Below are 27,024 nucleotides of genomic sequence, written 5' to 3'. Positions count from 1 at the left end.
GCTCCTCTAAACATACGCCTCTGTTACATTTTCTCAAACCTTCCTCCTTCTCTCTATTCAGAGCCTGCTAAACATTTTAACAATGAGAAAGGGAAGCTGCATCTGTATGAAACACTGCCACCAGTTGTAGTACAACTCATTTCATTTGACAGTTTCATATCACCGAGGGCTTCCTAACACAACATAAGCGGACTTGGGAGCGAGCCCTGGGGAACACCCACAAAACTTTTATGTGAAGCATCGATTCATGTTGAAAAAAACCACCAAAAGGCAAGCGGATCACACTCACATTCTTCCCATTCAGAAAATATGTTAATTGTGCTTACGTAGTACCACAGCAAATATAGCAACAGTGTCTCAACCCGCTCCTCCAAACATATGCCTCTGTTACATTTTCTCAAACCCTCGTCCATCTCCTTATTCAGAGCCTGGGCCAAGATCTGGACCTTCCCTTCTTAACCCTTCCCACTACGGAATCTCCACCAATGAGAGATTTTGATAGATCAAGTGTCACTATAACAGAAAGACTTTTTCATGCCTGCATGTTTGCTGAACTTTACAGCCAGTCTCCGTCAGCAGGGAGCTCACTTCTTTCAGCTTTTCTGAGGTAAGAGTGAAAAAGGGCATGAGTGCACGAGTGCAGCGGGTTGTTAAAATTGTGTAAGGGTGTAAAGACAATTTGTAAAAATTAATGTGTGAACTCAACAGGTTTCATATTGTGCAATGTATTTAATTTCATAAAAAGAAAAAATGGTCAATTATTGTCTCCAATTTTACATATAAAAAAAATAAAGCCTGGTACCTTTAAAATTACATCTACATTTAACTTACTTTAAGCTGTCTGAATGACATAATCTATTCAATCTATATTATCTAAAAATTCTATGTCCAAATATAGAAAAAAACTTGAGCTGGAACTTGGAAACTGGATCCTGAACAATGTTTGGGCCTATTAAGTGCAGCTGTCTTGTCCAAGTCAAATTCTTTTTAACCTGAGAAGTTTGTAGGGATTGCTAACATTCATTTCCTGATTATTATTCAAAAGTTAACAATTGATTTTTATATTTTGAATAATAAAACACTTTAATTATTTCATATTTTATAGAAGTTTGTATTAATTCTGTACAATGTATCTGAGTTCTGCAATATATAAAGAAATTATCCACTTATGAAGATGTTCTAAAGGAAAGTACCTGTGTTTTGATCTTTTCAACATTTCCGACAAAGCCGTGAATCTATTAGTCAAAGTGGAAAACAAACTTCCACATAAATCTGAGTTTGAGCAAGGGCGTTTCTCATTTATCATGTGTCAGCCAGTTCACAGGTCAGCTAATAATAAAATTTGGTCTAAGCTTAGCTAAAATGACTTCACACTTGCGAGAAACTCAAGAGTGGAAAAACAGCAACTACTATGAATAAAAACGTAATTGTTGCCTTAAAAGTAATGCATATTCTACTAACATAACTTTAGAATAAGTATTTGCTACGCTACATTCCTAGTCCTCATTGACAATCTTGATTATTTAATTTGGCAAAAGTCCCATTAGTTCAGCAGGTCAAGAGGGGAAAGGGAAGAGATAGTTTAATGACAGTTTTATGAATCACTATATGTATGTATGTATTCATTACACTCTTTGCAGAATTGGCTTGAGTTTTTGATTTGTACATTATTTTTTCATTTTCTTTCAGTCTCAAGGTCCACTATCACCATGTCAGACACAGAGGAATAGTAAGTATCATAAAGCTTGTCATTTTGTAATCCAGTTGAGTTTTAAAACATGCTTTTCTATCCATATTGAACTGAATTTGTATGAAATACACTAACCAGGCGTAATCAGACTTCTGTTTCTTATTTGTTTTTTACAGCGAGCATTACGAGGGTAAGTAGAATCGTTCAATGATTTCTTGTCAAATCTTTTTTGTTTTTAAACTCTAAACAATGTAAATATTTGTGCTGTGTCAGTTCATCATTTCGCCCTATGGTCTTTGTTCTTGTAAGAACATGGTGAAAGTAGGCAATCACAATGGGACATTGTGTACCCTAGTAAAAAAGTAATAGATTTAAAATGCAGTTATTTTGTATAAGTATAGTTTAAGTCTAATCACATATTTATTGACATATCGCTCAAGACTTTATTTAGAGTACTACTGTACTTGTGCACAATGCACATTTTTAATATTAAGCCTACAATATGTTTTAATGTCACTATTGATGAGGATTGTATGATTTTTAAATAATATCAGTCTTTAAATGCAAAATATTTGAAGTCTACCTAAAGTATACTTGCAATAGTTCCACTTTAGCACAGTCAGATATACTTAAGTATATCTTTAGTTGGATTTCAGCACTATTAAAGCACAATTAGCCTGCATTAAGTACAAAATTAGTTGTTCCAATTTAGCAGACTTTAAATATACCAGTTTAGTATAATAAAGTACAATTGCAGGGTACTTATAGCAAGTACGTAATATGTATATGTATTTGTAGGATACTTAGCATGGAATGACTGTATTTTAAATACATTTTAGTATATATATATTTTACTAAGACTTAGGGTAGACTTAAATGTAATAATTGAGCAATCCATGATACTGCTTGCACTGGTGATAAATTAATTTCTAAAATCATTATTGTGTAAATGCAGCTTTCATTTGTAATTGTAATGTAATTTACAATGTCAATGTAATTTAGATTACTCTTTTTATGTAATGTAATCTGACTACTTTTTAGAGTACTTTTTAGATTACTTTTTATCAAACCTTTTTGAATTCTACCATTAAATGTCATAAAACATTACCATATCTGGGTAGTAACTGATTACATGTAATCTGGATTACGTAATCAGATTAAAGAAAAAATTAAGTAGTTGTAATTACATTAAATTACATTTTTAAATACTTGTAATCAGACTACAGTTACTTTTTTATAGATTACATAATATTTATACAATAGCAATAAATCATTTATTTGTTAAATGCTTTCTAATTCCTCTTTTCCTCTCTTTCTAAATTTGCCTACTGCTTATTTACACTCAGAAAGTCTTCCAGTTTTGTGGACATTTACACACAGACTAGTCATCAGTCAGGTGGCGATACAGCATTTGACCATTGGTTTTACAAAAATCATTTCAGGTTTCAGTGTTTCAACATTGCATCGACTACTGATGAACATTAATTTTATTTGAATTATCACTCTGTATGTTATTTAACCATGTTTCAAGCCAATCAAAATATTTACATGCTTATAACTTTGGGTGTGGTCGACTTTTTTTTCACACGACTCCTGAATCCTTGCAGAGTCCATTGATACCAAACATGCCAGGTTTTGCCTTATAGTTTGTGCAAAGTTGTATTTTAGCATTTGCCAATATCTTAGAAACCGTTACTCCTACCAACATGAAACCACCGTAAAAAATTCCGAAACATAACGTACCGGCTATATGCTAAGCCCAATTGGCAAAATTTTGATTGTAAGTGGCAAAAAAATGCAAACAAAGTCAGCCACCAGTCATTTTTTCTCTTCTCATATAGAAAAATGTCTATATCTCCAACACAAAATGAGATTTTCACCAATTTTGTCACCAATTTTGTATTTGTACACTCTAAGGACACAAAGATCTGGGATTGTGCCTCTTGGTGGCACTATAATTGAACAAAACATGAAATTTCTATTGAACACAATAGAGTATTATGATATAAAATGCAACATTTTTACCAATGCATTGGTGTACCATTACAAAACTTTGCATGCACCATTGAGACCATGACCTGAAAGCATTCAAAACGTTTTGAGACAGTGCCACCTTGTGGTCAAAAGTGATAACCGATTATATTGTACTACTAGTGGTTGCTTTTATTTTTCACCTATTTTGAATCTAAAAAAGTAAATTAAAAGTAATCTAAAAGTAGTCTGATTATATTACCTAAAATGTGTAATGTAATGGCTTATGTACTAACCGTAACGGATTACAATTTGTAAGTAATCTACCCAGCTCTGAACATTACATTAGTGAGTAGTGAATAGTGAGCTGATAAAAACCTAATAACTAATTCAATCACAAAAATGTAAAATAAAAGCAATTGAAACACTTGTACATTACCAATACAAATATTTTATTTGTTTACCTGCAAGTCAGTGTGCCCATTAACCAACATCAGAGAGCTGTAAACTTGTGAATGAGTTGTTAAAATGTAAAAATATTAACTTCCTCAGCAATATTTCAAGTAACTATTTTATTTTAAGGGGTGACAAAAACGTTTGGGAATCCCTGCATTGAACGCACATTAATAAACAAGAAAACAACGACACGCCAAAAGTCTTTCAAGTTTAAAATATTATACGATTAATCCAAAATAATGTGTTTACTGTGTAAATTTTATTATATACACACACACACACACACACACACACACACACACACACACAAATGCATGTATTTAAGAAAATATGTTGTTTATATATTAAATATATATAATATAAATATATCTAAAATATATATATATATATATATATATATATATATATATATATATATATATATATATATATATATATGTAAATATTTTCAAAATAAACTGTATGTGTTTCTTTATATAATAAATACACACGCACACACACACACACATTATGTACACAAAAACGTTAATTTGGGATGTGATTAATTGTAATTATAATTATAATTATAATTGAAACACTATTCATTTTATAAACAACAAAAATGTATAAATAAATGTCAAAATATATTCATGTGAAATAAATCAAAAAATAAATACAATAAAACATTAAAAAGGGAGGTATTTCTTTTAAAAAAATGTTTTCGTTGCCAGATTCAGTTCCTTAGTATTAAAGTTGCTAATAATATCCATTCTGTTCTTGCCTTCTGTTCTTGTTTAATGCTTGCTGTCATTAAAGATGAAGGTATGTTGATTACAGATGTATTCCACTTTATTTTGTTTGAAGGGACAGCTGTGTCCCTTGTTTTAGTTGTCTGCAGTCTCCTCCTAGTGGACAACATTAATATGCCACACTAATCCAAAAATATATACAAACTAACCATAGTCCGCACAAATCTGGCCAATAATCTATTCACAGATTAGGCTTTGTAATCAAATGGGTAAAAGAGTACTAAATAATAACTACTCTGCACCTGTTTCTTGAGTTTGAGTTTTCTGAGTTGACTCTATTATTAATGTATTAATTAATGGAATTTCCTTTCCTTACAATATTGTTAACATGACAAATACTAATTTTGTGAATGCAGTGCTATACCAATTCAACTGTATTGCCCTGTGTGGATTTTTCCTATAACCCAATAACATAATTGTCTCCTATTTACTCCTAATACAGAAGAGAAGCCAAAGTTTAAGTAAGTAGCCATATTTGCATATTACAGTGAAGAAAATAGATTTTATTTTAAGATATATTGCTCATTTTAATTCTTTCACTATAGGCCATCAGCACCCAAGATCCCAGATGGTGAGAAAGTGGACTTTGATGTAAGAGTTCACATATCTAAGGGAGTCTTTTAAATACACATAAGCTGTGTATTTGTGAATAAGATAAGACAAAATTGTTTCTCGTGTGTCTCAACGCAGGACATTCAGAAGAAACGTCAGAACAAGGATACTCATGAGCTGCAGGGCCTCATCGATGCTCACTTTGAGCAAAGGAAGAAGGAGGAGCAGGAACTGATCGCCCTCAAGGAGAGAATGGTAAGGGAACGACACCCGAGAAATAAAACGTTAGCCTAACCTGATCTTCTTCAGAATAAGCAGCAGTAAATGAAAATGTGTTTTCTGCCTCTGAACAGGAGAAGCGCCGAGCTGAGAGGGCAGAGCAGCAGAGGATCCGAACTGAGAAGGATAAGGAGCGCCAGGCTAGACGTGAGGTGTGTATCACTGACCCTACGAATCTAGTAGTGTTCATTAAAAAAAGTAGGGCTACAGAACAATAATCGCGATTAATCGCATTCCAAATAAAAGTTGGTGATTATTCGTGATTAATTGTTTTGCAACCATAGACTGTAAAAAATATGGACGTAGGATCCGTGACGTCACCCGTAGGATTCTGAAGCGCTATTTTGAAGCCTAAAGTGGGCGGGAGTCGGCCGTCGCCATCTTGGAATTGCGTCACCGCGCGTCACTCCCGGATAATCAAAAATGGGCAAAAAGGCGGGACGTGGGTGGAGCTTGTTGCTGAAACCACGCCCACCTAGCGCGACAGTGGTAACAGCAGCGGCAATCCCCCTGTCACTCAAGTGACCACGCCCTTAATTATGCAGAACTTTAAGGCTTAATATAACTTAAACGGATGAGTTATAAAAAAATTCACCCCCCTCACAGTTGACATGAAGGGCAAAACTAGCTATATAGACCAAAACCATTTTTTGAACCAGGCTGTAAACATACTTTTTTCTGCTGTAAAGTTGGGCATTTTAACATGGGGAGTCAATGGGACTGACTCCCTTCTGCAGCCAGTCTCTAGCGGCCAGTCGATGAATTGCAGTTTAAGTCACTTCCGTGTTGGTTTCAATAGAGAGAGCGGGAGGTTGCCCCTTGTTTGCAACCCTAAAAAATATATTTATATATGCATAATAAAGTTTTACACATAGTTATATATACATTATATATATATATATATATATATATATATATATTAGATATAACATTTTCCCTTAATATATACTGTACATATATGTGTGTGTGTATATATACATGTATATATAAATACACACACACACACACACATATATATACAAAAAAGTTTAAAAAATATTTGTATGTCTATATATTTATACTTGTATCATTTTTATTATATAAACAAATATTTTATATATAAATCTACCATATTTTTAAAATATGTGTGTGTGTATTTATACACATAGTAAATATACACAGAACACACAAATAGTATGTAAACATAAACTTTTATTTTGTATGCGATAAATCGTTTTACAGCCCTAACCAATTATGTATAAAAATAAATATTTTATATATAAATCTAACATTTTATTTTTTCTTAATATGTGTATTTATATATACATAATATAAACAGTACAGACATATTTAGTATGTAAACATAATTTTTTATTTTGAATGCGATTAATCGCGATTCATCATTTTGCAGCCCTTTTATATTTTATATACAAATCTAACATATTTTATTTTTTCTTAATGTATGCATATGTGTGTATTTATATATACATAATATAGACAGGGCACACACACACACACACACACACACATATAGTATGTAAACATACACTTATTTTAAATGCGATTGTAAATTATAAATATTTTTTTATACAAATCTAACAAATTTTATTTAATTTCTTAATATAAATGTGTGTGTATTTCTATATACATAATATACACAGTACACACACGCATATAGTATGCAAACATAAACTTTTTGTTATTTTGAATGCGATTAATCACGATTAACCATTTTGCAGCCCTAAAAATGTATATATAAATATTTTATATATAAATCAGGCATATTTTTCCTTAAAGTATGTGTGTATTTACATAATTCATAATAAATATAAACAGTACACACACATATAGTATGTAAACAATAAACATAAACTGTTATTTTGAATGCGATTAATCGCAATTAATCATTTTGTAGCCTTAAATTATATACAAATATAAATATTTTATATAGAATTCTAACATATTTTTGCTTAATATATACATGTTTGACTGTATTTATATATACATAATAAATATACACAGTACACACACACACAGTATGCAAACATAAACTGTCATTTTGAAAGCGATTAATCGTTTTTTCAACCCTAAGAAATTATATACAAATATAAATATTTTATATTTAACATATTTTTCCTTAATATATACATGTGTGACTGTATTTATATATACATAATAAATGCACATATAGTATGCAAACATTAACTTGTATTTTGAATGCGATTAATTTGAGAATAATTGTTTTGCAGCCCTAAAAAAAAAAGTTTAAAAAGAAGTGAAAAAGTTAATTGAAGATATAGTTTAAAAATAAACATTTTACCAAAATCTATATTTTCTTCAACATAAAAAGAAGAGAAAAAAATATTCTTTAAAAAGGCTAGACAAGTTTTCATGTTTGGGGTTGCCAGATGTCAGTAATTAGAGCTTTTCTCTGCAACCTGGCAACCATGAGCACACTGAATTTTTTGGGTTTTGTTTTAACTTTTTTTTGTTTTAACTTTATCTTCTTTGTTTTAACTTTAGCCACTTAAAAACCGTGAGCACATGAAAAAAAAATTATCTTACCAAACTGGCAACCACAAGAACACGAAAAAGGATGGATCTTGATTATATTGCTTACAGTTGTGTTTGCTGAATAAACGACAGTACAAAGTCTTTTTTTGTTGTTGTTGTTTTAATAGAAAAGAAACTCACATAAATTGGAATTAATGAAATTCATATTAGGACTGTTTAGTTTTAGCATCTGAGAGAAGCTTTTGAGCTTTAGTTTTCATAATGTACTGTTAAGTGTGTTAATTTATATGATGATTTAATAAATCAGGAAACTAAATGAGTAAATGAATAAAATTCACAAATTATTTGTCAACCAAAATTTGACGAAACAAAAAAAAAGTATAGGTTGAGGACTAAGACTAATAATGCTTTTAAACGATTAATCGTGATTAATTGCATTCAAAATAAGCTTTTGTTTATATATGTGTGTGTACTGTGTATATTTATTATGTATACATAAATGCAAACACATACAGTATATATTTTGACAGTATTTACATGTATTCAAATGTATATATTTTTATTCATATAATTAATATTATATATAAATATATTTAATATATAAACATAACATTTTTCTTAAATATATCTATGCGTATGTGTATTTATATATACATAATAAATATTCACAGTACACACACATATATTATGTAAACATAAACTGTTATTTTGGATGCGATTAATCGTGATTAATCTAAAAAAAAGTCTAGAAAGAGTATCTTTTGTTAAAAACACTGTCTTTGCTGACTCTTCAGGAGGAGAGGAGAAGGAAAGAAGAGGAAGATGCCAAGAAGAAGGCAGAGGAAGATGCCAAGAAGAAGTCAGCTCTGTCTGGAATGGGCTCCAACTACAGCAGCCATCTGCAGAGGGTCAGCTCTACTACAAACACTTCAAATCAACTGAGGAGTATGGGTTGAAACAACTGTGACTGAAACCCTATGTTCTGTTGTCCTTCAGGCCGATGCCAAGAAAGGAGGCAAGAAACAAACAGAGAGAGAGAAGAAGAAGAAGATCTTGGCTGAGAGACGCAAACCACTCAATGTTGACCATCTTAGTGAGGACAAACTGAGGTGAGTTATACTCCAAACTGTTGAAGTGACCATGTTAACTGTCAGGATGGTCTTGCTTACTTATGTCTCGTGGACTTCAGGGACAAAGCACAGGAGCTGTTTGAATGGATTAAAACCCTGGAGGCTGAGAAATTTGAGCACATGGAGAGGCTGAAGAGACAGAAGTATGAGGTGAGAGGATGAATAGTGAAATAAGAGGACAGGAAGTGCCTTGTGAAATTATTCATACCCCTTCATTTTTTTCACATTTTGTTATGTTGCTGCCTTATGTTAAACTACTTTAAATTACTTTTTTCCCACATCAATCTACACTCCCTACTCCATAATGGCAAAGCAAAAAATAGGTTTTTAACATTTGTGCAAATTTATTAAAAATAAAACACTGAAAGATCCCGTTGCATAAGTATTCATACCCTTTTCTGGGACACTCGTAATTTAGCTCAGGAGCATTCATATTGCTTCTAGATGTTACTACACTTGGAGTGGAGTTAAACTGTGGCGGTTCATTTGAATGAGTATGATTTAGAAAGGCACACACCTCTCAGAAAAGGTCTAACAGCTGAAAATGCATATCAGAGCAAAAACCAAGTCCTGAGGTCAAGATAACTGCCTGTAGAGCTCAGTGACAGACTTACGTTAAGGCAATGATCTAGGGAAGAGTTCAGAAAAAAATCTGCTGCGTTGAAGGTTCACAGAAGCATTATCCATAATGGAAGACGATTGGAACAACTAGGACTCTAGAAAATGTCTGCCAGCCCCCATCCAAGCTGACAGAGCTTGAGAGGTGAAAAGGTGAGGCAAAGAATGGCAGATAATTGCCAAATGCAGATGTACAAAGCTTGTCACATCAGACCCAAAAAGACTTGAGGCTGCAAAGGTGCTTCAACTATGTACTGAGTTAAGGGTATGAATACTTATGCAATGTACTTATTTCAGTGTTTTATTTTTAATAAAATAGTAAAATTAGCACATCTGGTTTTTGCTTTGTCATTATTATGGTGTATGGAGTATAAATTTTACACATTTTTTAAAAATAAAATACTGAAATAAGTACATTGCATAATTATTCATCCCAGAAAAGGGTGTGAATACTTATGCAATGGGATCTTTTCAGTTTTTTATTTTTAATAAATTCGCACAAATTCTAAAAAACTATTTTTGCTTTGCCATTATGGAGTAGGGAGTGTAGATTGATGTGGGAAAAAAGTAATTTAAAGTAGTTTAACATAAGGCAGCAACATAACAAAATGTGAAAAAAAATGAAGGGGTATGAATAATTTCGCAAGGCACTGTACATATGCCACTGTCATAACCAGTATATGAGTCTTTGAGGTTATTTAGAGATAACCAATAAATCTATTATCTTCTTTAGGTTACTACACTGCGCCGGAGAGTGGAGGAACTCGGCAAATTGTAAGTTGCAGGTTTACTCAATGTTATGGCGCCCTCTGCTGTGCATGGCCTGTGTATATATATATATATATATATATATATATATATATATGACTGCTGTAGTGCACTGAGAAGTGTAATATGATAATATACACTATCAGTCAAAAGGTTTTGGACAGTAAGATTTTTGATGTTTTTTAAAATTAGTCTCTTTTGCTCACCAAATTTATTTGATCCAAAGTACTAAAAAAAAAGTAATTTTTAGCATCATTACACATTTACACACTAGTCACATGATCCTTCAGAAATCATTTTAATATTTTGATTTGCTTCTCAAAAAACACAGTACAGTCAATATACTTTTGGTTTATTTTAGTTATTTTGGATTCAAATTTGATTACAGCTGACAAAAACATATCATTATGATACTGTGACATAAGTGAAGCATGGTTTTGAACAACCTGGTATGTGCATGCTGTGGTGCGAAATGTAAATATAGTAATAGATAGATAGATAGATAGATAGATAGATAGATAGATAGATAGATAGATACTATTAATTAAAACAATGCTAACCTGTTGTTTCTTCACTTCTGCACTGCAGCAGCAAGAAGGGCGCCGCCGCTCGTCGCAGAAAGTAAATGCGTCGTCCTGCAGGCCAAGACCACCACAATGATGATGGACAAGATACACCACTCGATCTGTGCTGACTACACAGGTCTCCGTAGTTGTTGATCAACCCACTCTTCCTCGTCTTGGACTGTTATTTAGTTCCTTTTATGTCATGTAAATAAAGTGTGACTTAAAGCCTTTGTCAGTAGCTACTTATTCCTATTGAAACATCAATAAAATCGTTGTTTTTAGACATTGTCATGCAAGACCGTTTTTTTTGTAGTTTACCAGGGGATAATAATGTTCCAGGTTCAATATAAATTAAGCTGTATTGATACTGCATCTGAAAAAAATGCTGTAGATTAGGCCTCTGATCCAACTCGCCAAAATACCAACTCGCGTTAAATTCGCGGGTTTTATGCATCAGGATAAACGTTAAAATACGCTGTTTCTGAATGTTGTACCGCTGTTTTGTATAACCACGAGAATTAAACATCATAAGCGATGAAACTTGTGAGATAAAATCGTATTTTTACCTTATTTCTTGCAGATTTTATTCCACTTTCAAATCCTGTCACAGCGGTAAACCGTAACTTTCGAGTGACAGGCGGAAGGACACCAAGTGACTGACTTCACTTTAGTGAAATCTATAACATGTCGCGCGTTTCCAGAAGTTCATCCGCCTTCGGCTATAGTTCCAACAATTCCAATTTTCTAGCTCAAATAGCAATTAATATAAGTGTTTTAACAAAATTATGAGCTTCTCATGAATTAATTAAATCATTAATCCGACTTATAATAGCCTAAAGACAAATTTAACACTCTGAGGAACGAGTGGAAAACAAATTGTGGTAACGGACAGTCACAGATCCTGTTAATAAGCTTAACTTTTGTTTAATAAATGTGGCAGAAAGTTCCTAGATCTGCCATATATGAATTTCTTCTTCTAAATGCATGGTTTATAAAATATCTTTACAAACCACATATTGAGCATGCATGCGGCGTGCAACAGCACGTGATAATACACAATTTGATAATTAGTTAGCAACAACAATAGCCTATGATGTGAACATTTTGCAAATATATTAGGCTATATGTTGACTTGTTCTATTGGGTGACTGTATTTGATCTATGAAGTTAAGTACACAAGATGGTGCTGTTGCTGTTTCGTGTCTGTGTTCCATTATCACATTTTTTTAAAGACGTGGGGAAAACATTAAGATGATGATTATGATAAAACATTCGATGTTAAATAATTCATCTGTTATTTTAAAAATAGTAGCCAATTACTTCAGTTTTTATTAACAATATCAAACATTTTCCTGTAGTGGAAGTTTGTAGGCGAAATAATTCGATATTTGCATAAATTCATAATTGAATGAAGCCTACACGAATCAAAGTTTATAGATTATGGGTCTATTCTACTTTTCACTCGTTATCGAATCGGATTAATGTGAAGCCAAGTTTTTACCCCGTTCCATAAACGGCTATTTGCTTTTAGCTATTTTGATTGAGATGGTCCACTAGACTAGAACCAAATAACTTGGGGAAGCTTCGAGGAAAAACACAGAATTGTTCCAACTCTAAGTTAGTTCGTTAGAAAAGGACAACATGTAAACATTTAAAATATTATTTATAGCCAAACGGGTAATTTCTCTTTGTTATGAAAACTTTTTTTTTTGTATTGAATGAATTCTACCATGATGACTTTCAGAACAACAGCCTTGTTTTCAGTCCCGCTAAAGCAGTTTTGTTTGAAATTAATATTCCATAGTGTCGCATAGAATAAATCAAAACATTCCATCCAATGTTTGAGTATAAATAGTTATATTTTTATTAATCCGACATTCACTCGTTTAAGAAGTATAAATATAAAGTTGAACACAAGACACAACAAGCTAGTGTTTCAAACAGGCATCATTAAATACAATAATATGTTTGTTCGTCTCCGTCGCTTTAACAAAACAGATCTTATTTACACATGTACAAAAGTGGTCCTACTTTTCGTATCTGGATTACGATTCTCTCGCAAATAATTAGGAAATAAAAGGTGGTGGTGACAGAAAATATATTCACAAAGGGAAAGAAAAAATATGGTCACATTTTCACGTGGATACAATAATATAAATAAGCGTAGTTAAGAAACTCACTTCTGCTGATCTGCTGAGCCATTTTCATAAAGGAATTCATTTTCCACAGCATAAAAATAGATAGAAGAAATAGAAGAAAGAAAGAAAGAAAGAAAGAAAGAAAGAAAGAAAGAAAGAAAGAAAGAAAGAAAGAAAGAAAGAATTCGTTCCTACAGTTTCCAGCGGTGGATCGAAACAGTCTTTCTTTTGTCGTTAAGATCGGATTCGCCATTTTTTCTGCTGAATGTTTTTCAATTTTGTCCTTTTCAAATTGTTTTGCAATGTTGGGGATCTTTAAAGCACTTGGTAGATGGGATCCTGAGCCTGCTGTTGAGGGCAGTTGGTCGGGGACGGTGCGGGGGCCCCGGTATCGCTCAGGACAGACCCCTCCAGCGGAGAACACGGGCTTCCTTCTTGCCCCTCCGGTACCGACAGCACGGGACACGCGGGGGTCTCTGTGGAAATTCGCTCCACGATGCTGGACAGACAATCCAAGCTCGACACCACTGAGTTTTTAGTATTCCGTGCGTCAGCTGTAAAGAAATAAATAACACATTTTAATATGAATTCAAACTGGATTTAATGTGAACTTAATAATATTATGATTTCTATTAAAAAACGAACTTTGAGTCACTTAATCTTTGTTTAGTTAATTATCTATTTATTTAGTACAATGACAGTTTTCAAATCATGACCTACCATTTGGCGTGTCGTTGAAGTAAGAGCTGTCATAACGGTTCAGTCTTCTGGACTGACATGTAGGACCCATGAAATCCATCTAGAAAATGCAAAAAGTAAATTAGTTAGCAAACTTTATAAATGTGACGTTATCATTCTAAAAAGATTGCACGCTACCAAATTATAATTTGGTATTGCCAATTATTCTTTGCCAAGTTTAAAACCATTTATGAATGAACGAACGAATGAATGAATGACTAAATTAATGTACAATAAACGAGAAACTATATTAAATAATATGATGACGATAATCTCGAGCGATAATATATAAAACGAACTTCTCACCATGCCGTCAGAGCAGTTGGATCTCGGACTGGAGGCATCGGAGTCTCCACTGTAATGTTCCAGAACAGGGTAGTAGTTGTCCTCTTGACTTCTTAGCAGCGCTTGGAGAGACTCAATGTAACTAATGGCGTTTCTCAGAATCTCCACTTTGGGCAGCCTCTGGTTGGGGTTGGTGGACGTGCATCTCTTGAGGGTCTCGAAAGCATCGTTGACTTTGCTGAGTCTTCTCCTCTCCCTCATGGTGGCGGCTTTGCGGCGGTCGGCGTTGGTGGTTTTCCTCTTGCAGGCTTTGCATGCCCACAGCAGGCACCTGCCGGCCTGATGATGCCCGCTGGGCGCCCTGACGTGCTCGTCCTCGATGTGGTGATGCTCGTCGGGCTTGAGCAGGCTCACGTGGACGAGCCTGGGGTCCAGGTCTTCAAAGAAGTGCATGTCGTTGGTGTTGAAGCAAGGGTCGTCGTAGAAATCATCAGCTGATGGGATGGGGAAGGGAATATCCGACAACTCCATCTTTATGTGTTATAGGGTAAAAAACAATTGGATAGGCTTATACTTGAATGCTTCCCAAGTAGTAAAGTTTTTAAGGATTTAGGAATATTAAGACAAATTCCTTCCGATCCTGATACAATATTGCTCTAGTCAACCTTTACAAATCGCAGATCCTGGAAAGGTTTCTTTGCTTGTACCCTTCAGGTACTTGTTGCTGGTGAGAGATCACGGCCTGGTTATATTCAGCTCAGCCGGTCGGGGGCGTGTCCTACAGAAGACAGTTTGACCAATGAACGAGTGAGAGAGAGAGAGAGAGAGAGGGCGTGGTTTTGACGGCCTGGCACTTCGGCTAATGACGGGGCCATAAAAATGTTAAAATGATGGATTAATTTATAAATAATGGTAAAAGTTGCTCTTATTGCTTTGCTTTGTTAAGTTTAGTATGTATATTTGATTGAAATAACTTGTGTGATTATTTGTCATCAAGTCAAAGAGTTTGGCTTAGAATTAACTTCTTCCTGAATGTTCCCAAGAAACATTTGAGAAAGGACTCACCTTTTATGTTTCAGTGTATCTTTCAGCTATCATTTGTTGATTAATAAGTAGCCTACATAACTTACTAGTACTTACTATGATAAGACGATAAACAACAGTTCATTAATACCCTAACAGAACAGAAAAAAAAGCTGTTAGCCTAACGTTTTGTTTTGGTTTCCAGTGCTACATGCATAAGATGTTCATAGTGTTCAATCGAAAATCTCAAACGAACACGAGTGATAACTCAAAATATCGTTGAAATACATTGAAATGCGTGCACATGTTTATAGCAGCTTAGGCTTAAATGTAGCCTATTGAATAGATGCTCATTTGTTCAAAACTGAGGGGAAAAACGCACACTAAATATTTTTTTGCATTAGATCAGTTGTAAAACATTGGAACTCTGCAACACTCAAACATACTGTTCATTTGCTTTAATTAGGCCTATGAAACACGCAAACGTACGCACAACAAGGACAGATTGCAAATGTTTTCTTTTCTTTTATTTTTTTCCCATTGTGCACTTTGTATATTTATTACAGGAGAATCAATTATCTAAAGTTCATTTCTTGCACGATCTAAAGTTCATGATGGGGCTCATTTTATTTAGCGTTTCTTACAATAGTTGATAGACGCACAATAGTCCAACAATAGGGGGCGTTAAAGAGCCAGATGAGAGTTAAAAACTACTTTTCTGTTTGAATAGCCCCAAATGTGTGTGTGAGAGAGATAGAGAAAGCGAGTATGTGTGTGTGTTAGAGAGAGAGATAGAGAGAAAGCGAGTATGTGTGTGTGTTTGTGTATGTGTACCTACTTAACCTTATTTTGGGGACAAATTTTACCCAAGAGTGAGCAAAACCTGACAAAATTGCTAAAAAATCTCTCTGGGTATGTCCTGATTTGTAAAACTGGTTCAAAAAATAAAGTAAACAAAGTTGTTTGAAATTGTTAAAATGCAGAACGTTTTCTGTTAGGGTTTAGGTTAGAAAAAGTATAACTATCTGTATATAAAAACAATAGAAGTCTATGCAATGACCCCATTTTAGCTAAGTAAACATTTGTGTTTGTGTGTGTTCCTCATTCTCTCTTATTCGTACGTTTTACCTCAACACAGGCTGCTAAATATTGCAACTTTTCAACATATATTCTAAGATTTTATGATCAAAAGTCTACAATAATAACACCTCCCAGATAGCATACATCTGCAAGATGTCTGTTAAAGATCTCTTGATCTGGAAAGCATCTGCTGTGTACAAACATCTGGCAGATGTCTGTAAGATATCAGTTTTACCTACATTCTGATTGAAGAACATCTTAAAGACATCTAATAGACATCTATTTGACATCTGATAGGAAACGTCCAATAGACGTATTGCAGATGAGAAAACTATGTCTTTCAGATGTCTTGCAGATGTAAATAGATGTCTCCGAGATGTACGTGTGCTATCAGGGTTATAGCACACGTACATCGCGGGGACGTCTATTTGACGTCTGCATTTACATCTAAAAGACGTTTGTACACAGAAGATGCTTCAGGAGATTTTTAACAGACATCTTGCAGACGTACGTGTGCTATCTGGAAACTCATTTGTCACATAACTTGACAATTACATGAACAAAATCATATTTTACTGCATTTCTTTTACGGTAACTTCTTATGCTATAAAGAAAAAACACCCAACGGCATATAAAATGTGGACAGTGTTTATTAAAATCAGTGCAGGATAATATTCAAAAGTCAAAACCTAAAAAGACAAGGTAAAATATAATGAAATGCAGTCAAATCTCCCCCCCAAAAAATACAAATATATAATTTTCATTTGAAATAATGCTTGCCAAACAAAGACATGCTAATGTAAAATATATATTTACTTTTTTGCTTACACAAAAAATAGGCAATAGGTTTTATTAAAAAAAAAAAAATACAATTCTCACACACAAGATAAACAGGCCAATGCAGTGTTCCCTATACTGTATAAATGTGATACACTAATTAAAAAAACTGTTACTGAAAAACATCTTGATTTTACTGGAATGACATTAAAATAATATCTACAACTGGAGTGACTTGTTACATACAAAACTGGCACTATTGTGAGTGCATGTCTGCACTTTATTTTCCCACTTGGACCAATATATAATCTGTCTCCATGTATTCTAAAAAAAAAAAAGTAGGTGTAGGATTTACATTTTCAGTCTAGGAAATTTCACAAATAATTACAAAGAAATGGCGAGTAACACACTGAATTAAACATGACATTTTAAAGCTTTGAAAAACTGAAATAGTATATTATATGTGACTCTGGACCACGAAACAATACAGCTATTTGAAAATTGGAAATCTAAGAGTGCAAAAAATCTACATATTGAGAAAATTGCCTTTAAAGTTGTCCAAATGAAGTTCTTGGCAAAGCATATTACTAATCAAAAATTAAGTTTTGATATATTTACGGTAATAAATTGACAAAATATCTTCATGGAACATGATCTTTACTTAATATCCTAATGATTTTTGGCATAAAAGAAAAAACGGTAATTTTAACCCATACAATGTTTTTTTTTGGCTATTGCTACAAATATACCTGTGCTACTTAAGACTGCTTTTGTGATCCAGAGTCACATATAGTAAATAACACTTGTTGCACTGCAAACATGGTTCCCAATGGACCACAAAGAGGAAGTCTAAGCATTCGTCAGCGTCTCCTGTAGCCGGTCGATAAGATACTCGCCGAAGCCACCGGCGCAGTCATTGGTGCAGCCCGCTCTGCGCGCGCTGGTCAAGAGGTCACTGACGAGCTTGACCTTTGGGACGAGGGGCTGAATGAACTGACTTTTGATTACACTGGCAGTGTGTGGATCTCCGTACTCATGCGCCAGCTGATTCAGCTCCAGCATGACGCTCATCTCCTCCTTCCACTGGTTGAGCATGATCTCCAAAGCAGGAAGGATGGCACAAACCTCTTCAGTGCCTGGCCTCTGTAAATGTTGCATATTGAAAGTTAAATACAGAATTATTCAGTTCTGGATGCTGATTGGTCAGTGCACTCTTCTGAAATGTAATAGCCCCCTACAGGCGCTTGGACTTCACAGGCGCATGTGAGGGAAGCCCGTGATTCCCCCACATGTGAGGAAGTCTGTGTCAAGTGTGCCATTTGGGACAGGGCTGATATAGCTTGGCCTTGAGTGGCGTTGAGGTTACATGTGATTTTCTTATTTAAAATTTGTCTAATTGGCTATTCATCATGGTGAAAACACTGCAAATCATGGGGCCAGTGATGATAAAAGTGTCCAAGATGAAGCAAATCTTTTGCCAAGTACTTTGAAATGTACCTTTTATATTCATGTTGGTTTCATATGGTTACGTTTTTTTTTTTACTTTTTAAAGAAAAGCACTTTACAATAAGGTTCATTAGTTAACATGAACTAAAAATGAACAATACTTCTAATGTTAAAGGAGTGGTTCACTTTCAGAACAAAAATTTACAGATAATGTACTCACCCCCTTGTCATCCAAGAGGTTCATGTCTTTCTTTCTTTAGTCGTAAGGAAATTATGTTTCTTGAGGAAAACATTTCAGGATTTCTCTCCATATAATGGACTTCTATGGTGCCCCCGAGTTTGAACTTTCAAAATGCAGCTTCAAAGGGCTCTAAACGATCCCAGCAGAGAAAAGAAGGCTCTTATCTAGCAAAACGATGAGTTATTTTCTAAAAAAAACAAACAAAAAAAAATTTATATACTCTTTAACCTCAAATGCTCTTCTTTTCTAGCTCTGCAAGACGAGTGTTTGAGATTAAAAAGTATATAAATTTTTAAATGTTTTCAGAAAATAACCGATCGTTTTACTAGATAAGACCCTTCTTCCTCGGCTGGGATCGTTTAGAGCCCTTTGAACTGCATTTAAACTGCATTTTGGAAGTTCAAACTCAGGGGCACCATAGAAGTCCATTATATGGAGAGAAATCCTGAAATGTTTTCCTCAAAAAAACACCATTTTGTTATGACTGAAGAAAGAAAGACATGAACATCTTGGATGACAAGGGGGTGAGTACATTATCTGTAAATTTTTGATCTGAAAGCGAACTACTCCTTTAATTTCAGCATTTACTAATACATTATTAACATTAGTTAATGCACATTGAACTAACATGAACAAACAATGAACGACTGTATTTTTTTAACTAACATTACCGACGTTTATAAATAGTGTAATAAATGAGTTTTTTTCGTGGTTTGCTTATGTTATTTAATACACTAACTAATGTTAACAATTGACACTTTATTGTAAAGTGTTGCCGAAAGGTCTAATTTGAATCACTATAAAAATGTCATGCGGTGTTACCATCAAATAAAAAGCAACATTTTTCTAACATCTTGAATACATGTAAGTTTGCTCAATCACTATTTGAAAACACTTTTGAATAAATTATTATTATTATTATTTTTTTTAAAATATCATTACGTTCTTGTGAGTCGCACTAAAATGATTTGATATTTTATAAAGATTTTTTAGTAATAATAAGAATAATAAATAAATAAAGTTATTTTTTCTCTAAATTAATGAACTTAAACTACTTAAAAAGTGGTTTCTTTCACATATTAATTTTTTAAATTATGTCATTTTCTTTATGATATAACAGGACATTTCAGTTCCGTAAGTTCAGGACATTCAGTTCAGTAAGACATTTGAAAAATTAAATTAATGTTTTTATTCTGTGAGGATGCATCAATTGATCAAAAATGGCAGTAAAGCCATGTTACAGAAGATTCCTATTTAAAATAAAAGCTGTTCTTGTGAACTTTAAATTAAAAGAATTTTCTGTTTTCAGCACGGATATTAATACAAAATATCAGACCCTGGATCACAAAGCCAGTCATGAGGGTCAATTTTTGAAAATTGAGAATAAATAAGCTTTCCATTGATGTATGGTTTGGTAGGATAGGACAATGTTTGGCTGAGATACAACTATTTGTAAATCTGGAATCTGAGAAAATTACATTTAATATTGTCCAAATGAAGTTCTTCTAAAACGGTGTTTTAATACATTTAAGGTAGGAAATTTATTCTTTAATCTTTACTAAATAGATTTTTGGCGTAAAAGATTTTGACACAATGTATGTTTGGCTATTGCTACAAATATAGTGCTATTTAAGACTGGTTTTATGGCCCAGGGTCACATATTTCAGTATTATCAGCATATTAGAATGATTTCTTAACAACCATGTGACTCTGAAGACTGGAGTAAAGTGCTGAAAATTCAGCTTTGCGTCACAGGAATAAATGATATTTTCCAATATATTCACATAGAAAACATTTATTGTAAATTGTAATAATATTTCACAATATTAATGTTGTTTTTTCTAACAAATAAATGCAAACATAAATCTTTTAAATGCATTTTTGAACAAATTATCATTTAAATAATGTAAGTAAAAAATTAAACAGCTCAAAATGGATCAACCAACAAAAATAAATCAACTTTTAATTGAGCTACAATTAACTAACACAGCACACGGTTGTGTCCGAGTGTGTCCGACCATCGCCCAGCACGGATGAGCGGATAACAAGGTGTTCAAAATCGCTGCTGATGGACCCTCACCAGCCCCAGTCCGGATCAATTTTACACGAGTCATAAAATCAGGGAAGGGTGGGAAGTAAAAAAAAAATAGAAAGGAGAGAAGAGAGGACGCAGTGTAAAGTGACAGCAGTGCGAGTGCCATGGAATCCATCTGGAACTACAATTAATGCACTGTCCTTCCGCCTTCACATTAATCTCGGCAATTTTCCGGAACACGGGGGAAACGTATACCCTAACAGGCATTAAAGGGGAGATCTCTGCAAAACCCCCCGCTGGTTTACCCCCATCGCTCTCTTTCTCTCTGCCCTCCATCCCCCTCAAGAGCTGCTGCCCCATGCATACAGACATGAGTCAAAGAGAGAAGTTTTTTTGGAAAAAACAGGTAAATGATCATGAGTAAACATGATTTTAAATGAATAAGATGCCTTTTTTGTTTCATAACTGGGTGATATTACTTGGCAAGTCTTGTGGTGGTGCTCTGGTTAACTGGTTAGACGAGTGAGTTACCTGGATGTTCTTATTGCAGTATGTTCCTCCTCGCTGGGACAGATACTCCAGCATTGCCTCTGCCCGCTCGAGTTCCTTCTCTGATTCCTGATGAAAATATGCAGACACTCTGGGTAAAGCCAGATCACTCTGCTCAAAGATTTTGGCCTGAAACACAGAACGGCAGACAGATCTGATTTAGAGAAAACAAACCGGAAAATGATTTTGCTAACCTCAGTTTCCTGTATGTTTTCTATAAGTGAAGAAAAGGGGTCAGAGTGTTTTTTTCTTTCTTTCTATTGATTTCAAACATAAAAAAAACAATAATAATTATAATAACAAATGTGATTATGGTCTATGAATACACATTAGCCCCTGATTTCAGCCTTTAAATCTACTCTAAAGACTTCTGAGTTTCACTTTTAACTTTGTGTTTTTCTCTAGTTATTATTATTATTATTTTATTATTATTACAATGTATTGTTATATTGTAAGGCACTTGATCATTCTTGGTTGTTTTATAAACAAACATTTCTTGGTTGATATTTATTAAAAATCTGTTACAGTAACACTGACATTTGGAAAAAGAAGTAGCAAAATACTTTATTATTGTTAATAATATCATGTCATGTGCCATTTTGTTGTCATGCACTCTTAAAAATAAAGGTGCTTGAAAAGGTTCTTCACTGCGATGCCACAGAAGAACCATTTTGGGTTCCACAAAGAACCATTCAGTCAAAGGTTCTTTATATAACCATCTTTTTCTTACCTTTTTATAATCTAAAGAACCTTCTTTTGCCACAAAGAACCTTTCGTGAAACAGAAAGGTTCTTCAGATGTTAAAGGTTCTTTATGGAACCATTTAGACAAAAAAGGTTCTCCTATGGCATCGTGAAGCACCTTTATTTTTAAGAGTGTGTGACAAGAACTAATAGTGAGGACCACTTTAGACCCCCATGAATTTGTTGAGAGTGTTTTTTGATATTCATGATTTATTATCTTTGTAAAACAAAAATTATAATGAAAATGTTGATTAATTTTTTTAAACAAACAAACAAACAAACAGCAATTCAGCTGTGTACTTTCCGGTATGACGCAAGCAAAGTGTTTTAGTTGGCCAACTTTGGATATTCCATTTGATATTTCGTGTATATTTAGTTGAAAATGATAAAAGCGTTTTTTTAAATCCAACATGAATGCAAAAATTTCTAAGGACTTATTTAAAATTAGTACTCAAAAGTTTTTGAACAGTAAGATTTTTAATGTTTTTTAAAATGTCTCTTCTGCTCACCATGTCTGTATTTATTTGATCCAAAATACAGCAAAAGCAGTAATATTGTAAAATATTTTTACTATTTCAAATAACTGCTTTCTATTTGAATACATTTTAAAATGTTATTTGTTCGTGTGATTTCAAAGCTGAATTTTTAGCATCATTGCTCCAGTCTTCAGTGTCTCATGATCCTTCAGAAATCATTCTAATATTCTGATTAGCTCTTCAAGAAACGTTTTTATTATTATTATTATTATTATGATTATGATTATTATTATTATTATCATCAATATTTAGTTGAGTAGATTTTTTCAGGATTCTTTGATGAACAAAACGATCCAAAGATCAGCATTTATCTAAAATAAAAAGCTTATGTAACATTATACACTAACAAAAGCTAGGAGTTTATTTTTTAATTGGAAAAGAAATGATAGAAATCAATACTTTTATTTAGCAAGGATGCTTTGAATTGATCAAAAGTGATGCTAGTAAAGACATTTACAATGTTATAAGAAAAATCTATTCCAGATATATGCTGTTCTTTAGAACTATCTATTCGTCAAAAAAACCTGAAAAAATTCTTCTCAGCTGTTTTCAACATAACAATAATAATAATAATATTAATAAATGTTTTTGAGCAGCAAACCAGAATATTAGAAATGATCATGTGACTGGAGTAATGATGCTTAAACTTCAGCTTTGAAATCAAAGCAATAAATTACATTTTAAAATATATTCAAATAGAAAGCAGCTATTTGGAATAGTACAAATATTTCACAATATTGCTTTGCTGTATTTTGGATCAAACAAATGCAGGCTTGGTGAGCAGAAGACTTCTTTAAAAACATTTAAAATGTACTGAAGATTACTCCGACATTGTTTTTCATATACCCAATAATGTTTTAATAAAACAGCGATACAGTGATAAAATGTGGGGTGGAGTCTGCTGTACGGTAGGCTGGCAACAACCCATGTACAGTCGATTATCTACACTTTCCCATACAACACAGTTTGGCATACAACTCTATAAATATAAATCTTTATAAAACAACTCAGTAAATCAAAGCAGTAATTCTCCAACACTGCTACACCGATGATTTGTGGTGCTATAGCCCATAACTTCGCATCATGTTTACAGTAAAGTTCTTACCAGCGCTTCCAGTCTGTAAGAGCCCTCCATAAGCAGAGTAGTAACTCCACACAGACTTTCCTCCACAACAATCGGGAAGTTTTGCCTCGCAAGACTCCCAGCAGAAGGTAAATGTGTTTTACACAAGGGAAGGCAAGTTTTAATTCGCTTTACTCTCGGTTCCGACATGTTTACGCTATAACGGCCATCAATACTGAACGTCAATACTGTCCTCGCTTTGTATGTCCTCACATGACTTACGTCGTACGTCGTATTTCCGTATTAAGAAATAAATGAACTAACTTAATGTTGAAATAGTGATGAAGCAATATTCAAAGTCGACGGCTGCTGGATAAACGTAGATGCAGGAGGACGAAACATATGCAAACGTTTCCCGTTCATTCTGTCAAGTTCATCCGGTATTATGTGGGTGGATGCATGAGTGAGTAACCAGCTCTAACATGTAATTACTATGGTTTTACTGTTAATGATGCTAAATCATCACGAATGACTGGATCTACTTATTATAGGATTATTTTATAACAATTTCCCTGCTGAACAGCCTAAACAGGTTTGCTGGTATGAGCTGCCCTTGTGAAAGACTAATGTAGGCTACTTAAAATCTTAAGTGCTGTACTTGCAGATAATATAATATTAATTGAATAAAAGATTATTTAAGTGTGCTTAAAGTTAATTTTCATGACTAACACACTCCAGTAGGCTACGTTTTTTTAAAAGTGTACTTTGTTACAATGTTAAATTCAAAGTTTTACTAAATAAAAATTTTACTTCTAAATAATTATAATGTTTCAATAATATTTTGCTATGCTTAACAGTACACTTATTTTGATGTGTTGGCAAACATACTAAAGCACATGTAAAGTACTTGATAATAAACTGTAGTGTTATGGTAACAATTTTTTAATGTATTAAACTGCAACCTTATGTTTACAAATCTATAATTACAAATATATTCAAACATATGACTTATAGAAATTACATTAGAGTATATTATGGTTAACCATAAATGCTATGTTTAAAGTACACTTTAAACATACTTCAAAGACTATAAAAGTAATTATGAAATTACATATAAAGATGAACTTCACTATTCTCATTTAGAATGTTAATTAAAACAATATAGTTATAATCCCTTATTCATTCATTCATTCATTCATCCATCCATTATATTCACCGACCATCCAATTTTACTGGATTTTTTTTGCCACTTTAACTATATTGTTATTATTTGCTAGCATCAGATGTGACCTTTTTTTCAAACTCTGTCTAAAATAGAAGATGCCTTAGAAGACGCCAAAAAGTGTCAAGTACAGTTGAAGTCAAAAGTTTACACACACCTTGCAGAATCTGCAAAATGTTAATTCTTTTACAAAAATAAGAGGGATCATACAAAATGCATATTGCTTTTTATTTAGTAACCACCTGAATAAGATATTTCACATAAAATACATTTACATGAAGTCCACAAGAGAAAATAATAGTTAAATTTATAAAAATTACCTTGTTCAAAAGTTTATCTATTTTTTAGGTGATAGTTGTTCATGAGTCCCTGGTTTGTCCTGAACAGTTCAACTGCCTGCTGTTCTTCAGAAAAGTCCTTCAGGTCCCACAAATTCTTTGGTTTTCCAGCATTTTTTGTGTATTTGAACCCTTTCCAACAATGACTGTATGATTTTGAGATCCATCTTTTCACACTGAGGACAACTGAGGACCTCATATGCAACTATTACAGAAGGTTTAAACGCTCACTGGTGCTCCAGAGGGAAACACGATGCATTGAGAGTCGGGGTGAAATTTTTTGAAAAGAATGGAGATGCGTGCAGTACATTTTTCTTATTTTATTTTTTTCATTTAGTACTGCCCTTCAGAAGCTATACTGCCCTACAAAGCAAAAAGGCAGTAACTGCATTTTTGGTCAAAAATTAGTTATTATCATTTTCATGACATTCAAGGCATCCTTTGTTATGTGACAAAATATCTTATCTCAAATGTGTGTGATTTTGCGGCATCCTCATGGGACGGTTTTAACATTGGATAACAGGCTGGATGACAGGATAACTTTAAAGTCATTTTTCTCAGTTCTGCACTCGGCGTAGTTACTGCCTTTTTGCTTTGTAGGGCAGTATAGAAGATACTTACATGTTTCCCAGAAGACAAAATAAGTTAAATTACCCTGATCTTCAAATTCAAAAATTTTTAATGCATCGTGTTTTCTTCTGAAACATCAGTGAGCGTTTAAACCTTCTGTAATAGTTGCATATAAGTCCATCAGTTGTCCTCACTGTGAAAAGATGGATCTCAAAAGCATACAGTGATTGTTGTAAAGGATTCAAATACACAAATATGTGGAAAAAACAAAGAATTTGTAGGACCTAAAGGATTTTTCTGAAGAAAAGCGGGCAGTTTAACTGTTCAGGACAAACAAGGGACTCATGAACAACTATCACTAAACATAAAAACAACACAGTATTAATAATCAACTTTTGAACGAGGTAATTTTTATGATTTTTATTTTTATTATTCTTTCTTGTGGACTATATGTAAACATCTGTTATGTGAAATATCTTATTCAGGTCAGCACTAAATAGAAAACAACATGCATTTTGTATGATCCCTCTTACTTTGGTAAAATCATTAACATTTTGCAGATTCTGCATGGTGTATGTAAACTTTTGACTTCAACTTTATATGTAATAACACTCTCCTTTTCGACTCAAAGCAAGTGATTTGCTTGTCCTTTGGGGTGTTCGCTGTGTCCCCCCTGCCCTCTTCCCTGGTGGACCCATCTCTTGTTTCATCAGTGGCCCGTGTCATTGTGCGGATGACGGACACGAGGGACTGGGAGATCCCCGGGGGCCTGTTGGATCTGGATGGAAGAAAGGGGAACACTCAGCGTACGTCCAGCATTGGGTCAACAGGACCTGCACTCTTGACTTGACCTCTGCACCTCTCAGACACATATACAATGACCTGAGCTGAACTTAAGTGTAACAAATTACAGACACACACACACACAC

At 33.6% G+C, this 27,024-nt stretch overlaps 3 protein-coding genes across 3 annotated transcripts; 1 reads left to right on the top strand and 2 right to left on the bottom strand.

Annotated features, from left to right (window-relative positions):
- Window positions 1-540: 540 nt before the first annotated feature.
- On the top strand, window positions 541-11,594 carry tnnt3a (troponin T type 3a (skeletal, fast)). The gene is made up of 12 exons (XM_073831434.1): window positions 541-607; window positions 1,690-1,729; window positions 1,867-1,880; window positions 5,348-5,366; window positions 5,451-5,496; window positions 5,596-5,712; window positions 5,811-5,888; window positions 9,024-9,137; window positions 9,226-9,338; window positions 9,419-9,509; window positions 10,711-10,751; window positions 11,334-11,594. The coding sequence occupies exons 2-12, from the start codon at window positions 1,710-1,712 to the stop codon at window positions 11,368-11,370; spliced, it is 690 nt and encodes a 229-aa protein (XP_073687535.1). The 5' UTR covers window positions 541-607; window positions 1,690-1,709; the 3' UTR covers window positions 11,371-11,594.
- Window positions 11,595-13,151: 1,557 nt separating this feature from the next.
- On the bottom strand, window positions 13,152-15,173 carry myod1 (myogenic differentiation 1). Its single transcript, XM_073831733.1, has 3 exons — window positions 14,494-15,173; window positions 14,170-14,248; window positions 13,152-14,003 (listed from the first exon to the last, which is right to left on the bottom strand). The coding sequence occupies exons 1-3, from the start codon at window positions 15,001-15,003 to the stop codon at window positions 13,765-13,767; spliced, it is 828 nt and encodes a 275-aa protein (XP_073687834.1). The 5' UTR covers window positions 15,004-15,173; the 3' UTR covers window positions 13,152-13,764.
- Window positions 15,174-17,207: 2,034 nt separating this feature from the next.
- LOC141301958 (soma ferritin) lies at window positions 17,208-24,378 on the bottom strand. Its single transcript, XM_073832160.1, has 3 exons — window positions 24,008-24,378; window positions 21,606-21,752; window positions 17,208-18,495 (listed from the first exon to the last, which is right to left on the bottom strand). Exons 1-3 carry the CDS (start codon window positions 24,173-24,175, stop codon window positions 18,202-18,204), a joined length of 609 nt encoding a protein of 202 aa, XP_073688261.1. The 5' UTR covers window positions 24,176-24,378; the 3' UTR covers window positions 17,208-18,201.
- Between the last annotated feature and the right edge of the window lie 2,646 nt (window positions 24,379-27,024).

Source organism: Garra rufa, chromosome 25, assembly GCF_049309525.1.
Source record: "Garra rufa chromosome 25, GarRuf1.0, whole genome shotgun sequence".
NCBI classification, from domain to species: domain Eukaryota; kingdom Metazoa; phylum Chordata; class Actinopteri; order Cypriniformes; family Cyprinidae; genus Garra; species Garra rufa.
Note: the sequence above shows the minus strand (reverse complement) of the source record. Positions and strands in the feature narration are given on the sequence as shown.

Coding starts and splice junctions, on each gene's coding strand:
- LOC141301958 (XM_073832160.1), bottom strand. CDS start 24,175: ATGTCGGAACCGAGAGTAAAGCGAATTAAAACTTGCCTTCCCTTGTGT. Junction 21,753..24,007: donor CTTACAGACTGGAAGCGCTG/GTAAGAACTTTA, acceptor TCTGTGTTTCAG/GCCAAAATCTTTGAGCAGAG. Junction 18,496..21,605: donor ACTGCAATAAGAACATCCAG/GTAACTCACTCG, acceptor CAACATTTACAG/AGGCCAGGCACTGAAGAGGT.
- myod1 (XM_073831733.1), bottom strand. CDS start 15,003: ATGGAGTTGTCGGATATTCCCTTCCCCATCCCATCAGCTGATGATTTC. Junction 14,249..14,493: donor CCAACTGCTCTGACGGCATG/GTGAGAAGTTCG, acceptor TGCATTTTCTAG/ATGGATTTCATGGGTCCTAC. Junction 14,004..14,169: donor CTTCAACGACACGCCAAATG/GTAGGTCATGAT, acceptor ATTTCTTTACAG/CTGACGCACGGAATACTAAA.
- tnnt3a (XM_073831434.1), top strand. CDS start 1,710: ATGTCAGACACAGAGGAATA. Junction 9,339..9,418: donor CTTAGTGAGGACAAACTGAG/GTGAGTTATACT, acceptor CGTGGACTTCAG/GGACAAAGCACAGGAGCTGT. Junction 10,752..11,333: donor GTGGAGGAACTCGGCAAATT/GTAAGTTGCAGG, acceptor TCTGCACTGCAG/CAGCAAGAAGGGCGCCGCCG.